General features: G+C 46.6%; 1 protein-coding gene across 11 annotated transcripts in view; it reads left to right on the top strand.

Moving 5' to 3' along the window:
• gabra2a (gamma-aminobutyric acid type A receptor subunit alpha2a) overlaps nucleotides 1–23473 on the top strand; it is a 499051-nt gene that overhangs the window by 66146 nt on the left and 409432 nt on the right. For 3 of the 11 annotated variants that reach the window (XM_072496699.1, XM_072496698.1, XM_072496702.1), the window contains exon 3: nucleotides 17009–17094. The exons of the other annotated variants lie outside the window; for them this stretch is intronic. In XM_072496699.1, the coding sequence (XP_072352800.1) occupies nucleotides 17024–17094 (71 nt within the window). In that variant the 5' untranslated portion in view covers nucleotides 17009–17023. The remainder of the gene's footprint in view (nucleotides 1–17008; nucleotides 17095–23473) is intronic. 11 annotated transcript variants of the gene reach the window in all.

Below are 23473 nucleotides of genomic sequence, written 5' to 3'. Positions count from 1 at the left end.
CCTCCTGCAGCACTTGCTGTCCGCCATCTGTTTGAAGGACCAGTGATGCCTGTACACCTTGGGTCATCGCTGGCCTCCCCCTCTAGGTCCCTCCCTGGCCTGATTGGAGGCCGGGTCTTCAGGGTGTGGGGTGTGGCGCTGCACATGGGCCGCCGCCTCGAGCCTTTTGTCAATGCTACTGCCACCACCTTCTCCGGCATCTGGCCACCTGGCCTGCGAACGCCACCACAAGGGCAGCTTCCACCGTGTCCAAGGGAATCATCCATAATGTAATATCTGTAAGGAATTGGAGAGGGTGAGAGACAGACAATCAGTTAGGTCTCCCACCCTCACTTTCCCTGCCATCCTGCAGTGTGCCATCCAACATGCTCTGCATATGCACTCCCAGTTGCAGCAGTGGCCCCTGCGCACCGGACCCCTCACCCTGTACCCTAGATACCCACTGGTATTGTTGCCTGGGCCAGATCACACATCCATCCTCTGGTCATGGGGATGTCCCCAATGCTGAGGACCAACTCCTGAGTGTTCGGATGTTGGCCACTGCCTCTATGGTGTTGGTGCCTCTGGTGTTCAGGCAAAAAGTCCAGGCCTCACAGCCTGATTGGATTGCTGGGCAATTTCACTCGCCTGCTTCATTGTACGTCGGTACACGGGAATCCACTTGTGAGCTTTTGAGGTGCTTGTATTACTAGAATGTCCAATTTATCATTAGTAATGTTCTTCAGCTGAATGGCCAGCGGCCGACACGGTGAATGGGATTTAAAGTGACCATCACCATATTACCACGGATGAGGCTGTGTCACAGGAGTATTTGGTGGGACAGATTGGCAGCAGCTGGAGCTGCCCCCAGTTTGGGTGTGATGATATGTCTGTGAATAAGATTGTATGCAGTTAGTAATGCGACCTCCAACCAGCTGGTGGGCGCCAGACCTTGGTCATGTGATGTGGCAGACTCAACAGTTGGTATTAAGGCGTACACGAGGACAGCCGCATTTCACGTAGTTCCAGAGCAACCTAGTCTGTATAGCATTCTGTATGTTATCCTTCCACATGTTAACTAATAAACCATCATTCTAAGTAAGTCATCAGCAGTTCTGTATGAATCATTGCAAAGTCAAGACAACAGAACCCAACATATGAATATTTAAGGAAACAGCAGAAAAGACAAAAGGAAAACTGGCCGAAGAATGAAGCAGAAAAAAGATTCTTCAACCGACCTGGTAAACTATGGCCTGTGGAGACTCTACGCAATGAAAGCTGGTGAAGCTCGAGGTGGAGAGTTTAAAGGCACCCCACCAGCTTCAAGTATCGGGTAACGTAGACAAAAACTGGTGGGTTTTCAAACAGCAGTTTAAGCTCTTTGTTTCAGCCCTTGGCCTGCAGGCACAGCCTGACGAGAGGCGCATTGCATTGCTGCTCACTGTGTCAGCTCCTCAAGCATTCAAAATCTACAACACATTTGCTTTCCATAGTGAAGAGGAAAGCACGAGATATGATCAAGTGATAAGAGTACTTCGATCGGCATTGCTTTCCCCAAAAGAATGAGACAGTTGAAAGATATATTTTTCGTACCCGTACCCAAAAACCTTACTAATCGTTTGACAGTTTTGTCACTGACTTGAGGCTGAAGGCCCAGTCCTGAAATTTCAGTAAGCTAAAATCTTCAATGATCCATGACCAAATAATATTTCGCATATCAAATGTTCCATGAGAGATTGTGGGAAGAACATTTGACATTGGGAAAATAAATTAAGATTTGATATGCAAGTGAATTGGCTGCACAGCAAATCAGTACACTCAGCTCAACTTTTTGGCGCCAACATGGAGGAAGACACCAGCGCCATCATCACTGTGACGCAGTTCATTAAGAAACGTGGTCTCAGTGCAGGCGGCCATTTTTAGCGGCTGACCGGGTCCACCATCGTATGCCAGAAATGTAGCCACAGACATGGCCCAGCTTATGGAAAAGTATGTTCCAGGTGCGGGCGAACGAATCGTTTCGCAAAATAATGTTTTTCACATCCTTCAATTAACCAAATTAGAGCAGTTAATGCAGTGGAGGAGATGCTTCTGAAAGAGAAGTTCTTTATTGATCGAATTTCAGGAAAGGGCCGGGGGATCCAACTGACACGAGTGAAGAAATCCTTCAGAATAGTTGTGAGCGGCTGTATGGGCCTGACAGCCAGTGGCCAGACAGTTACTGCGGCACAAAACAAGATATGCTGGTATACTCACTAGAAAAGAAGCAAGCGAAGGGCCAGGTGAAAGATGACAAATCCGATGAGGTTCTGGAAGAGCCAAAGGGAATTCCAGGCTTCTGGTTAACACTCTTCAAGAAGGTGTATATACTCAGTGGCATGATACAGGAGCATTAAAGCATCCGCAAGACGTGAACGTTAAATGTTGAGTGTATTCAGCTGTTGAGCTTCACTCTGGAGTTTACATTTAAGCCACATGAGTATTTTACAAACAAGGTAATTGTCATAATATACACCAGTATATCATGGTGCAGACACACACTGATGGACACACACTGGGGCCAATCAACATACACAACACCGCAGCCAATCACCAGTGAGAGCACATGCACTATAAAGACAGGGGACCAGAGTTCCCGCTCATTCGAGTAGCAGCTAGCTGGGAGCACAGAGCTCACAGCCTGCAACACAGACATTCACCATGTGCTGAGTGCATCAACTGGTTAGGACAAGGCAAAGGTCTTTAGTTAAAGCTGGTATTGTATTTACCCACAGTTCAAGTATGTTTAAATAGTTAACCTTTTAATAAAATAGTGTTGCACTACTTCAAGTGTTGGTGACCTGTATGTGATCCAAAACACCCAACACATCATGATACCGTGGTTGCATACTAGCACTTCCTAGACCTACCTGCAAGTGATCTGCCTTCCGCCAGCATTCCGTCATCCTGCAACAGGGACAGCATCAGCCCGCCGCCGCCGCTCCGCATCACTGGCAACCTCGGGGCCAACTGCAAGATTTTAAGACAGCGCTTCCAGCTCTACCTCGAAGCCACAGACAGGGAGGGCACCTTGGACACCAGAAAGATTGCTCTTCACCTCTCCACGGCCGGGGACCATGCCATCCATATTTTCAACTCTCTCACCTTTGCAGATGATGAAGACACGACGAAGTTCAAGACTGTTTTCCTCAAATTTGACACTCACTGCAGTGTAGAGGTGAATTAAAGTTTTGAACGCTACGTGTTCCAGCAGCGTTTGCAGGGTAAGGATGAACCTTTCCAATCCTTTTTAACGCACTTCCGCATCCTTGCGCAATCTTGCAGCTATGGGCCCACCTCCGACTCCATGATACGCGACCAGATCGTTTTCGGTATTCAGTCGGACCCCCTACGCCAGCAGCTCCTCAAAGTAAAGCAACTCACCCTAGCGATCGCCATTGAGACTTGCGTCCTACATGAAAATGCCACCAGTCGGTACTCCCATATACAAGCAGCTGAAACGGCGGGCAAGGTCCCCACGAGGTGGAATGGGTCCAAGTGATTGAACACCTCCAGGGCATCAGCCTGGATGAGGGCGGCCGTTTCGCGCGCTTTTCACGGACTCCCGCGCTTGTACGCACCAAACGAGGGGAAGGCGACATGGAGGAACGTAATGCGCAGTCGCGCACCACGCAGGACTGCACCGCGCATGCCCGGTGGCACAGTGAACGTGCTGACGTCACGACGTGCGGCAACTGTGGCTCCGCCCATTTAAAGCGGCAATGCGCCGCAAAATCTCAACAATGCCTACGATGTGGAAGACTTGGCCACTATGCTGCCTGCTGTTGAGCACCTCAGCCTTCCAATTCATATCGCTTCAGCCAGCCTCGCAGGAATGTTCGGGCAATTCAACTCACGGTCACCGAGGCCGATTCCGACCTCCCACACAGCAGTGACACCGAGGACCCACTTATCGAGTCGGTGTCATAACGACAAACAGGCTGTCCCCGAAGCAAAGACATCAGTCGCTGTCGGTATACAGCATCGATCCAGACGATGCGTGGTGTGCCATCCTGACGGTCAACCAGAATTCTTCGCCCACCTCAACAAACAAAGAAATGTACAGCACAGGAACAGGCCCTTCGGCCCTCCAAGCCTGTGCCGACCATGCTGCCCGTCTACACTAAAATCTTCTACACTTCCTGGGTCCGTATCCCTCTATTCCCATCCTATTCATGTATTTGTCAAGATGCCCCTTAAATGTCACTATCGTCCCTGCTTCCACCACCTCCTCTGGTAGCGAGTTCCAGGCACCCACTACCCTCTGCGTAAAAAAACTTGCCTCGTACATCTACTCTAAACCTTGCCCCTCTCATCTTAAACCTATGTCCCCTAGTAATTGACCCCTCTACCCTGGGGAAAAGCCTCTGACTATCCACTCTGTCTATGCCCCTCATAATTTTGTATACCTCTATCAGGTCTCCCCTCAACCTCCGTCGTTCCAGTGAGAACAAACCGAGTTTATTCAACCGCTCCTCATAGCCAATGCACTCCATACCAAGCAACATTCTGGTAAATCTCTTCTGCACCCTCTCTAAAGCCTCCACATCCTTCTGGTAGTGTGGCGACCAGAATTGAACACTATACTCCAAGTGTGGCCTAACTAAGGTTCTATACAGCTGCAACATGACTTGCCAATTCTTATACTCAATGCCTCGGCCAATGAAGGCAAGCATGCCGTATGCCTTCTTGACTACCTTCTCCACCTGTGTTGCGAGTGCTTAATTTGTGAACTTTGCACCACTGGACTCTCTGGTCTGTTCTGTTCTTCCGTTTAATCGTTCAAGTGGTTTGTATATAGTGTTCATCTTGTTATTTGTGTGACACACTATTTTGTTCTGTGCCAGGCACCTTCCCATATAAATAGCTTAGTTTTATGTACATAATCCTGTAAATATTTCGCACACACGTAGTCAGGAACATTCACCACACACTATTTATTGTCACGCAGGCACATTTTTTTATATAAAAGGTGGGAATGTCATAATATACACCAGTATATCATGGTGCAGACACACACTGATGGACACACAGTGGGACCAATCAACATACACAACACCGCAGCCAATCACCAGTGAGAGCACACGCACTATAAAGACAGGGAGCATCAGAGTTCCCGCTCATTCGAGTAGCAGCTAGCTAGGAGCACAGAGCTCACAGCCTGCAACACAGACATTCACCATGTGCTGAGTGCATCAACTGGTTAGGACAAGGCAAAGGTCTTTAGTTAAAGCTGGTATCGTATTTACCCACAGTTCAAGTATGTTTAAATAGTTAACCTTTTAATAAAATAGTGTTGCACCACTTCAAGTGTTGGTGACCTGTATGTGATCCAGAACACCCAACACATCAGTAATTATAAAAGCCTACTGGCTGGAATCATAGCCTGACGAGTGAGAATTCTAGTTTTGTGATGAACCAGAATCATGGGATGCACCGGGTGCCAGATTGACTTAAAGAAAGGTCGGAGCACTCGTAAAACGGTTGCAAAAACTGTACCAAATGACTCATTTTTCTTCAGAAGCTCCACAGCGTGGAATGTTAAATACAAATTCAGCTGCAAGACTTGCTATTGACTTTGAAATTGGTCGAATCCTGTGTGAACACGTTATTCCATGTGCAATGTCGTATTTTACAGGAGAAGTCTTTGCTGATGACACAGACTGAAGATGAGTACATTGATGAATCCTACGAAGACTATGCAGACAATGAAGTAAGCCTAGGTCTGTTTGATGAGCGGGAGTTGGACGAATATGTAACGCCAGTAAAGCTGTTTCGCGGGAGAGATAGCACACTCAGTGAGGGAGCCTGTGCAGTGCTATGTCGGTGGTTTCACGGAATGACAAGGTGATCACCAGGGATGCCCAGCCTGTACCGGACCCCGAGCAGTGCGAATACTCTGAAATGGTGCACGTAGAAATGGACGGCAAGGTTACAGCAGCAGACACAAAGTCAAAACTGATGGAGCTCTGAACCAACTGAAAACAGAAAATATTGTACCAATTCTGGAGAATCTAGCTCCAGAAGCAATTGTGGAACCATCAAAGCCCCATGAAGACGTTTCGGTAGTGGACTCCGCGAGATGTGAGGCCATTCCACTGCAGGGGGTGTTCGAAGAGCAAATGATGGCATCCGTATGCAGTTCCAAGGCGACAAATGATACATAAATAATAATCCCCCCCCCCCACCCCAAACGTGGCAATACCTTTGTTCCACAGGGGAAGGCGTGTGTGTGGAATGGGGTCAGGCTTGTTACAGATCAGAGGTGGCCAAAGTGGTTGCCGGGTGCTGAGGCTGGGTGTTGAGGCCACTTTCAATTCTGTAGAACTTCATCTCTGTTATTTGGTAATATTTTGGTTCCCCTATCCCTGATGTCCTCCAGGCCAACATAATGACAACCCACCTACCAGCCTTGTCCCTTATACCCTACATTCTAATTCACCCAGTATCTGTCATAAAGGTCTAAATATCTATTACAATATTTACTAGAATAAAAATACTCCCATTCATGAATGCCAATTCAATCATTTTACATCTTCCCAAGTTACATCACTTATAAAAAGAAATACCTATTCATAAACCTCACATCAAAGACCGTTAATCCTTTAATAACCTGTTTGAGCTTCAATATAGCAGTGAACTTAGAGCCCCTACTCGTCCCAAAACCCTTTGAAATAATTATAAGTTGTGGAAAGCAGCCAAGCATTAATAGCACACTGATAACCCTTATACGCAACTATTGTTCCTAGCCAGAAGAGTTTTATCCTTTCACTGACACAAGAAAACTTCTTAATTGTTAAAAGACTAAGGACTAAGTAACTTAACAGTCTGGAAGATCTTGCGATCTTTAGATCATTTACATCTCCTCTAAAAATTCATAACTCTCACAATGTGGCTTGAAGTCCTTTTGAATGTGTCTGTGTAACTCAGCACTGAGTTCAGATAGCCCAACGAGTTTGAGTTTCATTCGTGTATGTGAGGGGAGAGCACTGCCCTGGACATCAAGGCAGCATCTCATCGAGTATGGCCTTGGTGAGGCCACACCTGGAGTATTGTGTGCAGTTTTGGTCTCCTTCTCTGAGGAAGGGCGTTCCTGCTCTTGAGGGAGTGCAACAAAGGTTTACCAGACTGATTCCAGGGATGACGGGACTGTCATATGAGGAGAGATTGACTAGATTGCGATTGTTCTCGCTGGAGTTCAGAAGAATGAGGGGGGATCTCATTGAGACTTATAAAATTTAACAGGATTATGCTGGGAAGATGTTACCAATGATGGGTGTGTCCAGAGCCAGGGGCCACAGTCTGAGGATTCAGGGTAAACCATTTGAGACAGAGATAAGGAGACGTATCTTCACACGAAAGAGTGGTGAGCCTGTGGAATTCATTTTTTTAAAATAAACATTTTATTGAAGTATTTTTGGTCGAGAACCAACAACAAAATGGACAATATACATGAAACCATAAACATAGTGCAAAAACCATTTACCTTTCGTACTGGTCCCACCCTTATTACCCCACTACTCTAACCTAAACTACTCTCTCTTTCCCCCCCCCTCCTATCCCCGTCTGCTGACTATTAATTTTCTGCAAGGAAGTCAACGAACGGTTGCCACTCCGGGTGAACCTTAACAGTGACCCTCTAGAGGCGAACTTAATTTTCTCCAGACAGAGAAAGCTAGCCATGTCCGATAGCCAGGTCTACGACTTCGGGGGCTTTGAGTCCCTCCATGCAATAGCATCCGTCTCCGGGCCACCAGGGAAGCAAAGGCCAGAGCGTCTGCCTCTCTTTCCTCCTGGATTCCCGGATCTTCCGACACCCCAAAAATCGCCATCTCTGGACTCAGCGCCACCCTTGTTTTTAAAACCTTGGACATGACGTCCGCAAACCCCTGCCAAAATCCCCGAAGCTTTGGACATGTCTAGAACACGTGGACATGGTTCGCTGGCCCTCCCGCGCATTTTGTGCACATGTCTTCCACCACAAAGAATCTGCTCATCCGGGCCACTGTCATGTGAGCCCGGTGCACAACCTTAAATTGTATCAGGCTGAGCCTGGCACATGTTGCGGACGCGTTGACTCTACTCAACACGTCTGCCCATAGACCTTCCTCTATCTCACCTCCCAGCTCCTCCTCCCACTTACGCTTCAGCTCCTCGGTCTGCGTCTAACCGACCCCATAAGCTCCTTATAGATGTCCGGGACGCTCCCCTCCCCTACCCACCCTCTGGAAATTACCCTGTCCTGAATCCCCCTCAGTGGTAGGAGCAGGAAGGTTGTCACCTGTTTACGAAGGAAGTCCTGCACCTGCAAACATCTGAATTTGTTTCCCCTCGCCAGCCCAAACTTTTCCTCCAACGCCCCATACTCAAAGCTCCCTCTATGAACATATCCCCCATCCTCTCAATCCCCGCTCTCCGCCATACCTGGAACCCCCCATCCATACTCCCCGGGGCAAACCAGTGGTTATCACAAATTGGGGCCCAGCCCGATGCTCCCACATGTTGCCTCCACTGCCCCCAAACTCTCAGGGCTGCCACCACCACGGGGCTGGTGGAGTACCGCGCTGGCGGGAGCGGCAGAGGCACAGTTACCAACGCCCCCAGACTGGTGCCCTTGCAAGAAGCCGCCTCCATACGCACCCATGCCGACCCCTCCCCCACCACCCACTTCCTGATCATAGCTATGTTAGCCGGCCAGTAATAGTTGCTAAAATTTGGCAGCGCCAGCCCGCCCTCTCCCCGACTCCGCTCAAGCATTATCACCCTGTTGACCCGCTTAAAAAAGGACCGCGGAATAAAAATGGGGAGACATTGAAATATAAATAGGAACCTCGGGAGGACCATCGTTTTCACCGTTTGTACCCTCCCGGCCAGCGACAGCGGGAGCGCATCCCATCTCCGGAAATTGTCCTTCATTTGGTCCACTAGCCGGGCCAAATTCAATATATGCAGCCGGTCCCATTCCCGCGCCACTTGGATGCCCAGGTACCTAAAACTACTCCCTACTGACCTAAACGGCAGCTCCCCCAATCGCCTCTCCTGTCCCCTCGCCTGAACCACAAACATCTCACTCTTATCCATGTTTAACTTATACCCTGAAAACCGGCCGAATTCCCCTAAAATCTTCATGATTTCTTCCATCCCCTCTATTGGGTTCGAAATGTACAGAAGCAGATCATCTGCATAGAGTGAAACCCTGTGCTCCAACCCCCCCCAGACCAGCCCCTTGAAGCTCGCAGAGCAATTGCCAACGGCTCTATAGCGAGCGCAAACAACAGTGGGGAGAGGGGGCATGCCTGTCTTGTCCCCCTGTGCAGTCTAAAATAGTCCGAAGTTGTCCTGTTCTGATACAGTAACATGACCCAGTCAATAAAGCTCCACCTGAATCTGAACCATCCCAGTACCTCCCACAGATACTCCCATTCTACCCGATCAAAAGCCTTTTCTGCATCCATTGCGACTACTACCTCCGCGTCCCTACATTCTGGGGGCATTATGATCACGTTTAACAACCTTCTTACATTGGCCACCAACTGCTTACCCTTAACAAACCCCGTCTGGTTCTCCCCAATAACATCGGGAACACAATCCTCAATCCTGGAGGACAAGATTTTGGCCAGCAACTTGGCATCCACATTCAACAGGGATATCGGCCTGTAGGACCCACACAGCTTCGGTTCTTGTCCTGCTTAAGAATCAGCGAAATCATTGCCTGTGAAATCGTTGGGGGGCAGCACCCCTCTTTCCCTTGCCTCATTGAACATCCTCAACAACACTGGCCCCAGTATCGCCGAGAACTTTTTATAAAATTCCACTGGGTACCCCTCCGGCCCCGGGGCCTTACCCGCCTGCATGGCCTTCAAACCCTCTACTATCTCTTCCAACCCGATCGGGGCCCCGAGCCATTCTTCCTGCTCTCCGTCCACCGTTGGGAAATGCATCCCCTCCAAGAAGTGCCTCATCCCCTCTGACCCCGTAGGGGGTTCCGACCTGTACAGCCTGCTATAAAAATCTCTAAACGCCTTATTCACCCCTACCGAATCACCAAACAGTTTCCCCTCACCGTATTTTCACTATGTCCCTGGCTGCCACCCTCTTCTTATGCTGCTGTGCAAGCATTCTGCTGGCCTTCTCCCCATGTTCATAAATCGCCCCCCTCACTTTTCTCAGCTGGTCCACCGCCCTCCCTGTGGTCAGCAAGGTAAACTCCGCCTGCAACCTCCGCCGTTCCCTCAGGAGCCCTGCCTTTGGGATCTCTGATTACCTCCTATCGATCTGTAGTATCTCCTTAACCAGTCTGTCCGTCTCTGCCCTGTCAACCTTCTCCCTATGAGCCCGGATCGAGATCAGCTCCCCCCTGACCACCGCCTTCAGTGCTTCCCAAACCACCGCTGCCGAAGTTTCCCCCACGTCATTGACCTGCAGGTAGTTCTGAATACATTTCCTCAGCCGCTCGCACACCCCTTCATCCGCCAGAAGTCCCACATCCAACCTCCAGTGTGGGCGCTGGTTACTGTCTTTACTAACCTGCCGGTCAACCCAGTGCGGAGCATGGTCTGAGATTGTGATCGCCGAGTACCCCGTGTCCACCAACCCTGCCAGTAGGCCCTGCTCACAATGAAGAAATCGATCCGGGAGTACACTTTATGCACGTGTGAGTAGAAGGAGAACTCCTTCGCCCTCGGCTGCCCAAACCTCCATGGATCCACCCCCCATCAGCTCCATGAACCCTATTAGTTCCTTTGCCATTGCTGGCACCCTGCCCATTTTCGAGCTTGACCAGTCTAAGCCTGGGCCCATAACTGTATTGAAGTCCCCTCCCATGACCAGCCTGTGCGAGTCCAGGTCCAGTGTCTTCCCCAGCATCCTCTTTATAAACTCCACATCGTCCCTATTTGGCGCATATACATTCACTAATACCACCTGCACCCCCTCCAGTTTCCCACTGACCATAATATACCGACCTCCCACATCCGAGACTATTCTACCCGCCTCAAACACCACCCGCGTATTGATGAGGATCGTGAGCCCTCTAGTCTTTGAATCTTGTCCCGAATGAAACACCTGACTAACCCAGCCTTTCCTCAGTCTAACCTGGTTCATTACCTTAAGGTGCGTCTCCTGCAACATTACCACGTCCGCCTTCAATCCCCTAAGATGCGTGAACACACGTGCCCTTTTACCGGCCCATTTAACCCTCGAACATTCCCCCCTCCGCCGATCCATCATCCCCTTTTTTTAGGCCCGCCACGAGCCCGTGATCCGCACCTCCACCGGTCCATCCCCAGGCAGCCCCCGAACCCTCCTCTGTCCCTCAACCTAAGTCCCTCCCTCGTCAGCAGAACATGCGCGCATCCCCCCCCCCCCTTGCGCTTCCGTGAGCTAGCCTGCCCAGCTAGCTTGGTGGCCCCCATCCCCGGCGCCAGATAGTCTCCCACCTATTGTTCTCCCCCCCCCCCCCCCCCCCCCCCCCCGCCCGCTCATGCAAACAAACTCCAACATCAAACAATCCCCACACAATTGTCCATCTGAAAAACACCAAGACCAAAACTAACACACCCCCATCCCCCAACAGTCCATATGAAAACCTAAACTCACTCAGCTCTACTGCTGGTTCAAAGCAAAATGAGAAACTTTTTACAAAAACAGAAACAAAACTGAGAAAACAGAAACACAAACTTTACAGCCAAGTTCAAAAGTTCTCAGTCCTTCGTCAGCCCTTTCTTTCTTGCAAAGTCCAACGCGTTCTCCGGCGACTTGAGGTAAATGTGCTGATCCTCATGTGTGACCCAGAGACGGGCTGGGTACAACAGTCCAAACTTCACCTTGTTCTTGAAAAGGATCGCCCTGATCTGATTGAAGCCTGCTCTCCTGCTGGCCACCTCCACACTCCGGTCCTGGATGCTATTGTCCCACTTACAGCTCCATGTCTGCTTGGCACACTGCAGAATATGCTCCTTAACCGAGAACCTGTGGAATCTCACCACCATAGCCCTTGGGGGGGGGGGGGGGTCTCCCATTCGCGGCTTCTTCGCAGGTGCCCTGTGAGCCCTATTCACCTCCAAGGGCTGGGAGAATGCCCCATCCCCCAGCAGCTTCTCAAACATGCCTGCGACGTATGCCCCAGCGTTCGTTGCTTCGGACCCCTCCGGGAGCCCGACAATCCTTAGGTTCTGCCGGCGGGACCTATTCTTTAGGTTCTCCAGCAGCTTCTTTTGTTGGTCCCTCAGCATCCCCACCTCCAACTCCACCCCCGTCTGATGCTCATCCTGCTCAGCCAGTGCCTTCTCCACCTTCTGTATCGCCCGATCTTGGGCGTCCAACCTGAGCTCCAACCACTCAATCAATGCTTTTATCGGGTCCAAGCAGTCCCGTGCCTGCGTAGCAAAGCCCTCCTGGATGACTTGCATCAGCTGCTCCATAGACTGCTGGGTCGACAAGCCAGAGGTTCGCCCCTCCGCCATGCTGTCCCCTGTTGCAACTACAGCCCAAGTCTTCTCTGTCTTCTTGTTTCTGCCCTTACAAACACTTTTAGTCCTTTTCTCCATGCACCGAAGTGGGAATTCAGTAGAGAATTGCTATTAACATCCGTTCTGCAATTCAAGTCCGTTAAAAAATCTGGGGAAAGTCCGACCAGAGCGGGAGCCACCAAATGTGCGACTTACTCCTTCATAGCCGCCACCGGAAGTCAGCCTGTGGAATTCATTACCAGAGGAAGTAGTTAATGCTAAAACTGAATATATTCAAGAGGCAACTAGATATAGTACTTGGGGAAAATGGGATCAAAGGCTATGGAAAGAAAGCAGGATTCGGCTATTGAGTTGGATGATCAGCCATGATCGTGATGAATAGTGGAGCAGGCTCGAAGGGCCAAAAGGCCTCCCCCTACTCCTATTTTCTATGTATCTATGTATGTATCAAGGAGCCCCAGCAAAACTGGAGTCAATGGGAATCGGGGGAAAACTTGACACTGGTTTGAGTGATACCACAAAGGTTGTGGTTAGAATCATGGAATTTACAGTGTCGAAGGGGCCATTTGGCCTATCGAGTCTACACTGGCCCTTGGAAAGAGCACCTGACCTAAGCCCACACCTCCACCCTATCCCTGTGACCCAGTAACCCCACCTAACCTTTGTGGACACTTAAGGGCAATATAGCATGGCCAATCCACCTAACCTGCACATCTTTGGCCTGTGGGAGGAAACCGGAGCACCCGCAGGAAACCCACGCACGGAGAGAACATGCAGACTCCGCACAGACAGTGACCCAAGCCGGGAATCGAACCTGGGACCCGGGAGCTGTGAAGCAATTGTGCTAACCACTGTGCTACCGTGCTGCCCATGGTTGTTGGAGGTGAATCATCTCAGCTCCAGGACATCACTGCAGGAGTTCTTCAGGGTGGTGTCCTGGGCCCCACCATCTTCAGCTGCTTCATTTAATGACCTTTTCAACAAGAAGGTCAGAAGTGAGGATTCAAGAGATACAGTACTTGGGGAGAATGGGATCAAAGGCTATGGGGAGACAGCAGGATTCGGCTATTGAGTTGGATGATCAGCCATGATAGTGATGAATAGTGGAGCAGGCTCGAAGGGCCAAAAGGCCGCCTCCTACTCCTATTTTCTATGTATCTATGTATGTATCAAGGACCCCAGCAAAACTGGAGTCAATGGGAATCAGGGAAAAAGTTGACACTGGTTCGAGTGATACCACAAAGGTTGTGGTTAGAATCATGGAATTTACAATGTAGGAGGCCATTTGGCCCATTGAGTCTGCACTGGCCTTTGGAAAGAGCACCTGCCCTAAGCCCACACCTCCACCCTATCCCCATAATGTTCAACACCATTCCTGACTCCTCAGATAATGAAGCAGTCTACGTGAAAATGAAGCAAGACCTGAGCAATACTCGGGCTTGGACTGACAAGTGGCAAATAACATTCACACGCACAAGTGCCAGGCAATGACCATCCAATAAAAGCAAATCGAACAAGACATTCAATGGCATTACTGTCACTGAATTCACCACTATCATCATCCTGGGAGTTACCATTGACTAGAAACTGATCTGGACCACTGCCATTTAGAAGGACAAGAGTCGCAGATACATGGGAAACCCACCACCGATGTTCCCCTCCAAGTCACTCATCATCCTGACTTGGAAATATATAATCATTCCTTCACTGTTGCTGGGTCAAAATCCTAGAACTCCCTCCCTAAAAGCACAATGGGTGTACCCACACGACGTGGACTGCAGCAGTTCAAGAAGGCAGATCACCACCACCTTCTCAAGGGCAAATAGGGATGGGCAACAAAAGCTGGCCTTGCCAGCAAAGCTCACATCTGAAAAGAAATCTATGCCCTGTCCCCTTTCCCCTACTTGCAAAAATTGAATTTGTCGGAAATGGGGATAGAACTTCCACATTTGGGTCCCATCTGCCATTTTGGAAGATCCCCAGAGTCTTCATGAAGCCATGAAAATTTGGGCCTTAGTGTAGTTCTTTGCCATAGACATTGCATATTAGGATTCCGGGAGTGTGCTCCTCACAATTAGCTACCCATTAAAATGTAGATAGATAGAATATCATGGGGAATGTGGTTCCAACTTTCCAGTACATGTTCCCTGTAGTTGAGCATGAATTTTTAATGTGGAGATGCCGGCGTTGGACTGGGGTGAGCACAGTACAAAGTCTTACAACACCAGGTTAAAGTCCAACAGGTTTGTTTCGATGTCACTAGCTTTCGGAGCGCTGCTCCTTCCTCAGGTGAATGAAGAGGTATGTTCCAGAAACATATATATAGACAGATTCAAAGATGCCAGATAATGCTTGGAATGCGACCATTAGCAGGTGATTAAATCTTTACAGATCCAGAGGTGGGGTAACCCCAGGTTAAAGAGGAGTGAATTGTATCAAGCCAGGACAGTTGGTAGGATTTCGTCTGCATGGTCTCGCCAATGTACCACGCTTCAGGACATCCTTTCCTGCAGCATATGAGGTAGACAACGTTGGCCGAGTCGCACGAGTATGTACCGTGTACCTGGTGGGTGGTGTTCTCACGTGTAATAGTGGTATCCATGTCGATGATCTGGCACGTCTTGCAGAGATTGCCATGGCAGGGTTGTGTGGTGTCGTGGTCACTGTTCTGAAGACTGGGTAGTTTGCTGCAAACAATGGTTTGTTTGAGGTTGCGCGGTTGTTTGAAGGCAAGTAGTGGGGGTGTGGGGATGACCTTGGCAAGATGTTCATCGTCATCAATGATGCCCCATCTCTGGATCTGTAAAGGTTTAATCACCTGCTAATGGTCGCATTCCTAGCATTGTTTGGCATCTTTGAATCTGTCTATATATGTGTTTCTGGAACATACCTCTTCATTCACCTGAGGAAGGAGCAGCGCTCCGAAAGCTAGTGACATCGAAACAAACCCGTTGGACTTTAACCTGGTGTTGTAAGACTTCGTAATGAATTTTTAAGATTAGTTTTTGTGTTTGAAGGTGCAGCTGGCACAGTGGTTAGCACTGCTGCATCACAGGGCCTGGGACCCGGTTCGATTCCGACCTCGGGTGACTGTGTGGATGTTGTACATTCTCCCCATTTCTGCATGTGTTTCCTCTGGGTGCTCTGGTTTCCCCCCGCAGTCCAAAGATGTGTAGGTTAGGTGGATTGGCCATGCCAAATTGCCCCTTAATGTGGGATTGCAGGAATAGGACGGGGGATTGGGCCTATGTAGGGTGGTTTTTCGAAGGTTCGGTGCAGACTTGATGGGCCAAATGGTCCTCTTCTGCACTTCTGAAATTCTGTGATTCTATGATACGCTTTTGTGAAATTCAATGTACTATTAAAAGGAAAACAAAACTAATTACAGCATGACATCATTTTCATATTATCAGTGTAGGTATTCTGCAAATGTTCTTTTATTTATGAATGGTTTGATGGATTACTTGGAGGTTTTGGTTTTGCTGATATTTCCTGGATTAAGCAAATTGCAGAGCTTCTGGAGTACAAAGTGATGTACAAGGACCACAAACCAATGGACAAAATGGTATTGTTAAGTTGGATTTTTTTTCTGCATTTCTTAGAGATTTCTGAACCCGAGTGACTTGTTGATTTCCACTGTACATCTTTGTGAGGATACTGTAGGGTACAAACATATTGGCTACAAAACACAATCTCTTCACCAACTTCATATGAACCAAATCTGCTTTAGGTTTAATTATTGCTTCCATATTTGGATGCTCTTTCATCACCTTTTGAACTCCTGAACAGAATAGAAGGAAACATTTGCCATCTGCCAGGTGCTCCCTCTCTCATTTCTAACTATCAGTTATCCATTGCAAGTTTTTTTGCTGTTTCTTGATCCTATCAATGCTTCTCAAACATTCCTCATGTTCCTTTTTAAGCTCCAAATATATTATCCTACATATTTTTCTCCTTCCAGTTACCACTGTATTAAAATCAAGACTCATCAGACAGCTTTCGACCCATTCTTTCAGAGAACCACAAACCCTGCCTCCCTCATATAATATACAGGCTTTTAAATCCTATGCTTTAACTCCGTTAATCATGACTTCCTGTTATATATTTTTTTGTACCTTTCAATCTTGGTGCTTTCCTGCTTTTGGCTGTTCTGTTTAGTTTCTAAATTTCAAAAGGAAATCAAAATAGTACTTCCTTGGGGCGACATTGTATACTACATACCTGTTCAAGATCACATCAATGGTTTAAAAAAACATCAGTACTTTCATCACATTCTGACCCAAGTAGTAATACTTCCTAAGTCAATCATCCCGTGCATGGCCCACATATACTGTAATCAAGTACACAAGTCTAATATTAGTCTTCTGATCAAACTTGCTGTTCAATCTCCCCAGAGTGTGTTGTAGTAATCATTTAGATTTCATGCAATTTGATACAGAGTAGCACTCTGGGCTTCCCTTCAGATTTTTCTCTGCCGCAATGCAAGACAGTTTTTTATCTGTTTCTTTACCATTCCACAGGCATTGATTTCCACTATGTGCACAGCTTCAAAAGGGTCCTTCTTTGGGAACTTTGACCCTTCTTTGGGAACTTTGACCCCTGTAAGGTGAGCACCAGATTGTTCATTATCACTTCCACCAGTATGTTTTCAGACTTGTAGTTACTCTGAGATTTTTAGCCAAACGTACATTGTCGTGTAGCTATATACGGTTCGTGATAAGTTATCTTTTCTTGTGACATAGTTGCCTTAGCTATTGAAAAATGTTGACTTTCAATATTCTCTGATTTGCACCTTTTCAAGATAGTGTTCTGGAAGCACTCATTAAAAATTCACTGGACCAATGTTTCATGTTTTGGCTGTTCTTTCCACCTTTTCATGAGAAGCTTACCGTAGTAATATAAAATAAAGTTTCCAAGGCAATTGAAATTGCTTATTGGGAAGTTGGTGTGCTTAAAAAGGTGCTTCAAGACAATTTTTCATAGTCCATTACTAGCTTGGGCTTCTTCACAAGATTCATACAAGTCATGGCTGAAGAATATTTTTATTCCCACCAGATCCGTGTGCTCAATTACATAAATGGGAGTGAAAGATGATCAGCAAGTCTTATTTCAAAGAACTAAACTAAACATTATATTTGAACAGTCTGCATCTAACCTCATGACATCTGATTGAGGTAGAAGGACTGCAAAGCTAAGGACATAGTCAGCGTATCTGGTGACAAATTCAGCCTGGTGGTTCATAAAAATTTATTACATAAGAAATATTTATATAAATGTGCATTGTTGCACAAATGAACGTGGTCGAAATCAGGGATGAGAAAAGTACAGTCAGTTGAAGTTAATCGTGCTTGTACCAAGTACTGAGTGTTGTGGAAGAGGGCTTTTAAGTGAATTAGTCCTATTTCAACCTATAGAGAATCTTTTTGCTTCGATTATTCTAGAACTATACGAATTCTGTTCTTCCTTCGGACTCATTTTACTGAAGTTGCAATTTTTTCTGTTTCTTGCCCTTCCCTGAAACCACAAGTTAAACACCTATCCATGCATGCACACAAAGTACAATACAGATTACTATATCCCTCTAGTTTTGAGCCCAGAATCCAGTGTCCTGGCACACATTACTCGCCCTCTATCTTCTCCTGGAATGCCTACAATAGCCTCAAACTATTTAGTTTACATTCATGTTCTTTATTTCCCCCTCTCAGTCTCAGTACTTTGGATTTGTCAACATTGAATATCATTTGTTCCTTATCAGCTAACCTTCCTAATCTATCTAGATCATCTTGTATTTGTTTTGCTCTTCTCTATTATTTGAACTGCTCCTCGCCATAAATTGACATAACTCACAAATATAAACAGCTTTTTCTGACCCCAGCATCAAATCATTAACCTATACTGTGAATTTCATTGCCCTCAACATCATCCTGCTAATGACCCTTGTCATGCCAATGCAGCTCCAGCCTCCACTATTCCTTGCTTTTTCTGCTTACCTAATGTTCAAAGCATTTCAGAACCTTACTTCTTACATGCCTTCCAACATTTGTCAACAAATTGCTCCGTGACATAGTGTCAAAAGCCATCACTTCTGCAAATCTGTATTCTCAGCCGACGTGTTGTAATGTTTTTGGAAATGTTAAGCTATTAGGCAGTTGCTTCCTCCCATGAATTGATGATAAATCAAGGTCATTGTACCATGCCCTGTCTTGAGGATGTCATTATGCCCTCTTTGGCCACTTCCAATATTTTTCCCACAACAGAATAAACTTATTGGCCTGTAGTTTTCCAGGCTTATCTTCTTAAAACAACTGTATTATTTGAATCCAACGTTTTCCTTATTAGTTCAGCTGCATATTCAAATAAGGACTTTGGTGCCCTCATAAAGAACAATAACTTCGGCAGAAAGAGCAATAATCACAATGCCAGAAAAATTGAATGCGAGCTGGAGGAAATGCAAGCACCCATAGTGTGATGGGAGTCTGGAACTTACTGCCTGAATAAATGGTAGATGGAGGGACCATCACCACATTTAAAGCACACTTGGATATGCACTTGAAGTGTCAGAACTTACAGGCTACGGACCAAGAGTTGGAAAGTGACATTAGGCTGGATCGCTCTTTTTAGCTGGCACAGGCACAAGGATCCAGGTGACCTTCTTCTGTGTCGTAAATTTTCTATGTTTCCATGTTCCAAGCACTTTCTTCTCTTCCAACTAATAGATTGATAGAGGGATTCTTTTGGACCGCAGGAAGGTGCAGTGACGTTCTGCAGTAGATGGTGTAACTATTGCTTCTCTTGATATATATTAATGACTGAGATATAGATGTAAGGGGCATAGTGTCAAAACATGTTGATGATGCAAAACTTGGGAGTATTGTGAACTGTAAGGAGGATAATGATAATTTTCCAGAGGACATAAACAGGCTGGTAGAATGTGCAGACAAATGGCAGATGAAATTCAATGTGGAGAAGTGTGAAGTGATTCATTTTGGTGTGTAGAATGAGGAGTGACAATATAAAATAAAAGGTACAATTCGAAAGGGTCCAGGAGCAGAGGGACCTGGGGGTATATTGAGGGTGGAAGGGAAGGTTGAGAAAGTGGTTTATAAAGTATACAGAACCTTGGGCTTCATAAATAGGGTCATAGAGTAAAAAAAACAAGGAAGCTGCGACAAAAGTAGAAGCAAAGTGCTGCAGGCTCTGGAAATCCGAAACAAAAACTGAATAATCAGCTCTCGCAAATTTTTAAAATGCTTTAATTGTCCTCCATATGAAGGAGAACTGGATTCCTGGTCGATCCTCCTCCTGCCCTGGTCCCCTTCCTCCTCCTGCCTGGGTTAACACTGCGAGGCTGGGATCACTACCCTGATACTGACATGTCAGCTGGTTTTTGCTACTATTTTTGGGCTTCCCCACGGCCTCCATTCCTGACTTTGACCGTGTGGAGGAGCCAAATATTGAGCTCATAGTGTCTTCAATGAAATGAAATGAAAATGAAAATGGCTTATTGTCACAAGTAGGCTTGAAATGAAGTTACTGTGAAAAGCCCCTAGTCGCCACATTCCGGTGCCTGTTCAGGGAGGCTGGTACGGGAATTGAACCGTGCTGCTGGCCTGCTTTAGTCTGCTTTCAAAGCCAGCGATTTAGCCCTGTGCTAAACCGCCCCTGTGCAATATAGATACGATAAATACGCAAGTTAGGGGCTAGGAAAAGCTAGGGGCTTTTCACACTAACTTCATTGAATCCTACTTGTGACAATAAGTGATTATTATTATTATTATTGTTATTATTATTAGTAAGAAAGTGGCAGATGGAGTACAATATGGGGAAATTAGGATGCTCAGTTTGGTAGGAAGATAGAAAAATAAATTGTGAAAAAACATTAGTTTGGGTATATTTGTATATGCTGAATATAACAAGCAATTGGGAAGATGAATAGTCTGTTTACTTTGTATGTAAAAGGGTCAGAGGACAAGATTAAGGTGCAGTTGTACAGAGTTTTGGTGAAGCCATACTCTGGAGTACTGTGTCCAGTTTTGGTCTCAGTACCCAAGGAAGGATATACTTCTCCTGTGGGGATGCAGCCAAAGTTTACTCTATCAAACCCTGGGGTGAGAGGCTTGTCCTATGAGGAGAGATTGAATAAAATAGGCCTCAATTCTGTTGTTTAAAAGGATGAAAGGATCTCATTGAAGTACAAGATTCTGAGAATGCTTAACAGGCTAGCTATTGAGCGGCTGGAGAATCTAGAACTAAGGGGCACTCTTTCGGATAAAGGATCAACCATTTTGAACTCTGATGAGAAATTTCTTCCTTCGGAGGGCTGTGAATTCTCCTCTAAAGAGGGATGCAATAATTCAAGATTGATCTTGATAGATGTTTGGACTCGAGGAATATGTGGAGCATGAGTTGAAGTGAAGGATCAGCATTGGTTTATTTGAAGCAGGCTTGAAAGACCACGATGGACACCTCCTGCTCCTGTTTCTTATGTTCTTATATTTTTATATAGTCTGCAACTTCAGGTCAGTCAGTTCAATGTCAGAGTTGGGGAAATATTTTGGAGGTAAAATTCCAGAACAAAGTTAATAGGCACTTGGAATAATAATGTTGCCAATCAGCATCGGAGACGCCAATAATGTTGCTCTCTTTCATGAGTGGAATACTATCCCACCAGCTTCACAATAATGTTGCTAAGTATGGGGTATCTACTTTATTCAGATATTAATCTGACAGTTATTAATGAGGATATTGCTTTCAGAGTTGGCAGGTATCAGATGATACCACCACAAGGTTTAACTGGATATCGATCAAAGACCCAACAACCAGTTAAGTTAGTTCAAGTTCAATGATGGTTTATTTACACACAAGAATTACTTCGACATGCAACATAAAACACTCGAGCTAAAATACACCTAACACTACAACAACCTGTACTTAACTTCAGGCACCCGGCTTTATGCAGAGGTACAAGGCCTTTGTTCAGATATGGCATGGCTGGGTCTGAAGAAGTGACTTCGTTTCTGTTGGGCTCATCCGTCTGGTAGCGGTTGTTGATCTTGAACTTGCTTCTGGTCGTGGTGCTGCAATTCGTATCAGGCGGAGGCCGGGACAAGAGAGTGCCGTGCGCCGGGGCCCAAAGAGACTGAACACATGACAGTGTCTCTCTTTATCCTTCGGGGGTTTCACGCTCTTTTGGGCGGTCCTTAGCGTTGGACCCAATAATTCGGCAGGCTTCAATTACTGCCTTCGATTTTAGCCAATAAAGGTGCGGGTACCTTGATGGCTGGGCGTGTCCTGAGCGGTCATCGACCTTGGCTGTTTGGGCTTCCTGGGTGAAGGGAGTGGCGCCGATGAGTCTGTATCTGATACCCGAGTACAAGTCTTTTGTTCTGGGGAAATGGGCCATTAGAATTCAAATCGGCTGGGGGTTTCGATAGTGTCTGGTTATCGAGTGGCAAATATACACTTAAGCTCTGAGTTCGTCTGGATCCTGCATTGGCCATATTTCCCATGATTCTTTGCAAGTGGCCGTACTTCCCTTTGTAAGTGGCCATCCCAGATGGCTACATCCTGTCCTTTTGATCCCAAATGCGAAGGTTGGTGGATCACACTATTGGTCCTTCATCCGTCTTTGGCGTGCCGGTTACCCTTGGTTAAGCACAGGTTCTACACTACTCTGTCCTATGTTTTTGGAGCATTTACCTAAGTTTTTTATACATCACACATTCATAAATTCTAAGGGGCCACTATAAACATTTAATCATACATTTAACTTATTTACACAAGGGAACCTCTAACTGTCATTGCCTAAGCTACACTCATGCTGCTGGCAAATATCAAATGGAACTTATAATACAGTACAAAAAGTTTAAAAAAACAGCAGCATCACATTTCTACTCAAGTCATTACACTCATAGAAAAATACAACCTTTATTTTGTCAGGAAAATTGTTTAAAAGGTTTGTGGGGTTTGGTGGATCCCAAGGAAAGGGGCTTGAAGTGTATATATCTGGGAGTGGGAGGCTCTCCTTCGCCATTTGCCGAGTTTAAGTGTCTGAACGACACTGCAGAGTATTGCTATTACCAAAAGGGCTTCTACTGTATAGGAGAGGGAATACCATTTTACAATGTTTTCGCATCATGTGGGGGTATCAGTGTGTATCTCTGTGTGGTGTGGTGTCCTGGCTAGGGGTATCATGTTGTGTGGTCATGTTCGGGGCCCGTGTGGTGTGGGGTACAAAGGCTGTCAATGCGCACAACTGTAGGGATCAACGATGATCATAATGGAGGTCATCAGTTCTGTCTTCATCTTCTTGTCTTTTTGTTCTTCGTATATTCCTGGCGGTGCAAGCATAATGTCTGTTATTACTCTTGGTTAATATCTCGTTTTGTTTGCCTTTCTCTTCTGAACTTCAATTACCCATTAGAATCGTCACCATGTGTGACTCCCTCATTTTTTTTTTTAAAATAACCATTTTGGAGATAAGACATCCGAAAAAAAAAAAAAATTTAAGTGCAAGGAATCTCACAGCTTGTGGTCGATGCGTATAGATGCAAATTTTGTTACAACCAAGTGTGTTGACATGTAAATAGTGGTCACCAAAGAGTCGCTGAAAGTAAAGACTTGAGTGCAGAGACTGTGGCAAAGAGCGTTCTTTAAACCATACGCAAAAGGAACAGATAAGGGGGAACAAAGACCTGCCAAGGACAGTAAGGAGTGTGAAGAACTTTCCCAAATTACTCGCAATGACGGGAACATGGGGTGCGTGTGAGCCGTGGCAGGGCAAGAATGGGTGGACTTCCTTGGGTGGGATGGTGATCAGTGCCATTGCTCCACTACCCGAGCTTGGCTGACCGAATAAATAGGGGGTCCTCAGGCAGGGCGGTGATTAGTGCCGTTACTCCACTGCCTGGGTGACCTTAGACGAGCGGAAAGAATTTGTAACATATGGACTCCGACAACGTGCAAAAGAGTAATCATGACTGCAT

Source organism: Scyliorhinus torazame, chromosome 3 (genome assembly GCF_047496885.1).
Source record: "Scyliorhinus torazame isolate Kashiwa2021f chromosome 3, sScyTor2.1, whole genome shotgun sequence".
Taxonomy (NCBI): domain Eukaryota; kingdom Metazoa; phylum Chordata; class Chondrichthyes; order Carcharhiniformes; family Scyliorhinidae; genus Scyliorhinus; species Scyliorhinus torazame.
The sequence above is the reverse complement of the archived record's forward strand: the minus strand, read 5'-3'. Positions and strand labels throughout refer to the sequence as shown.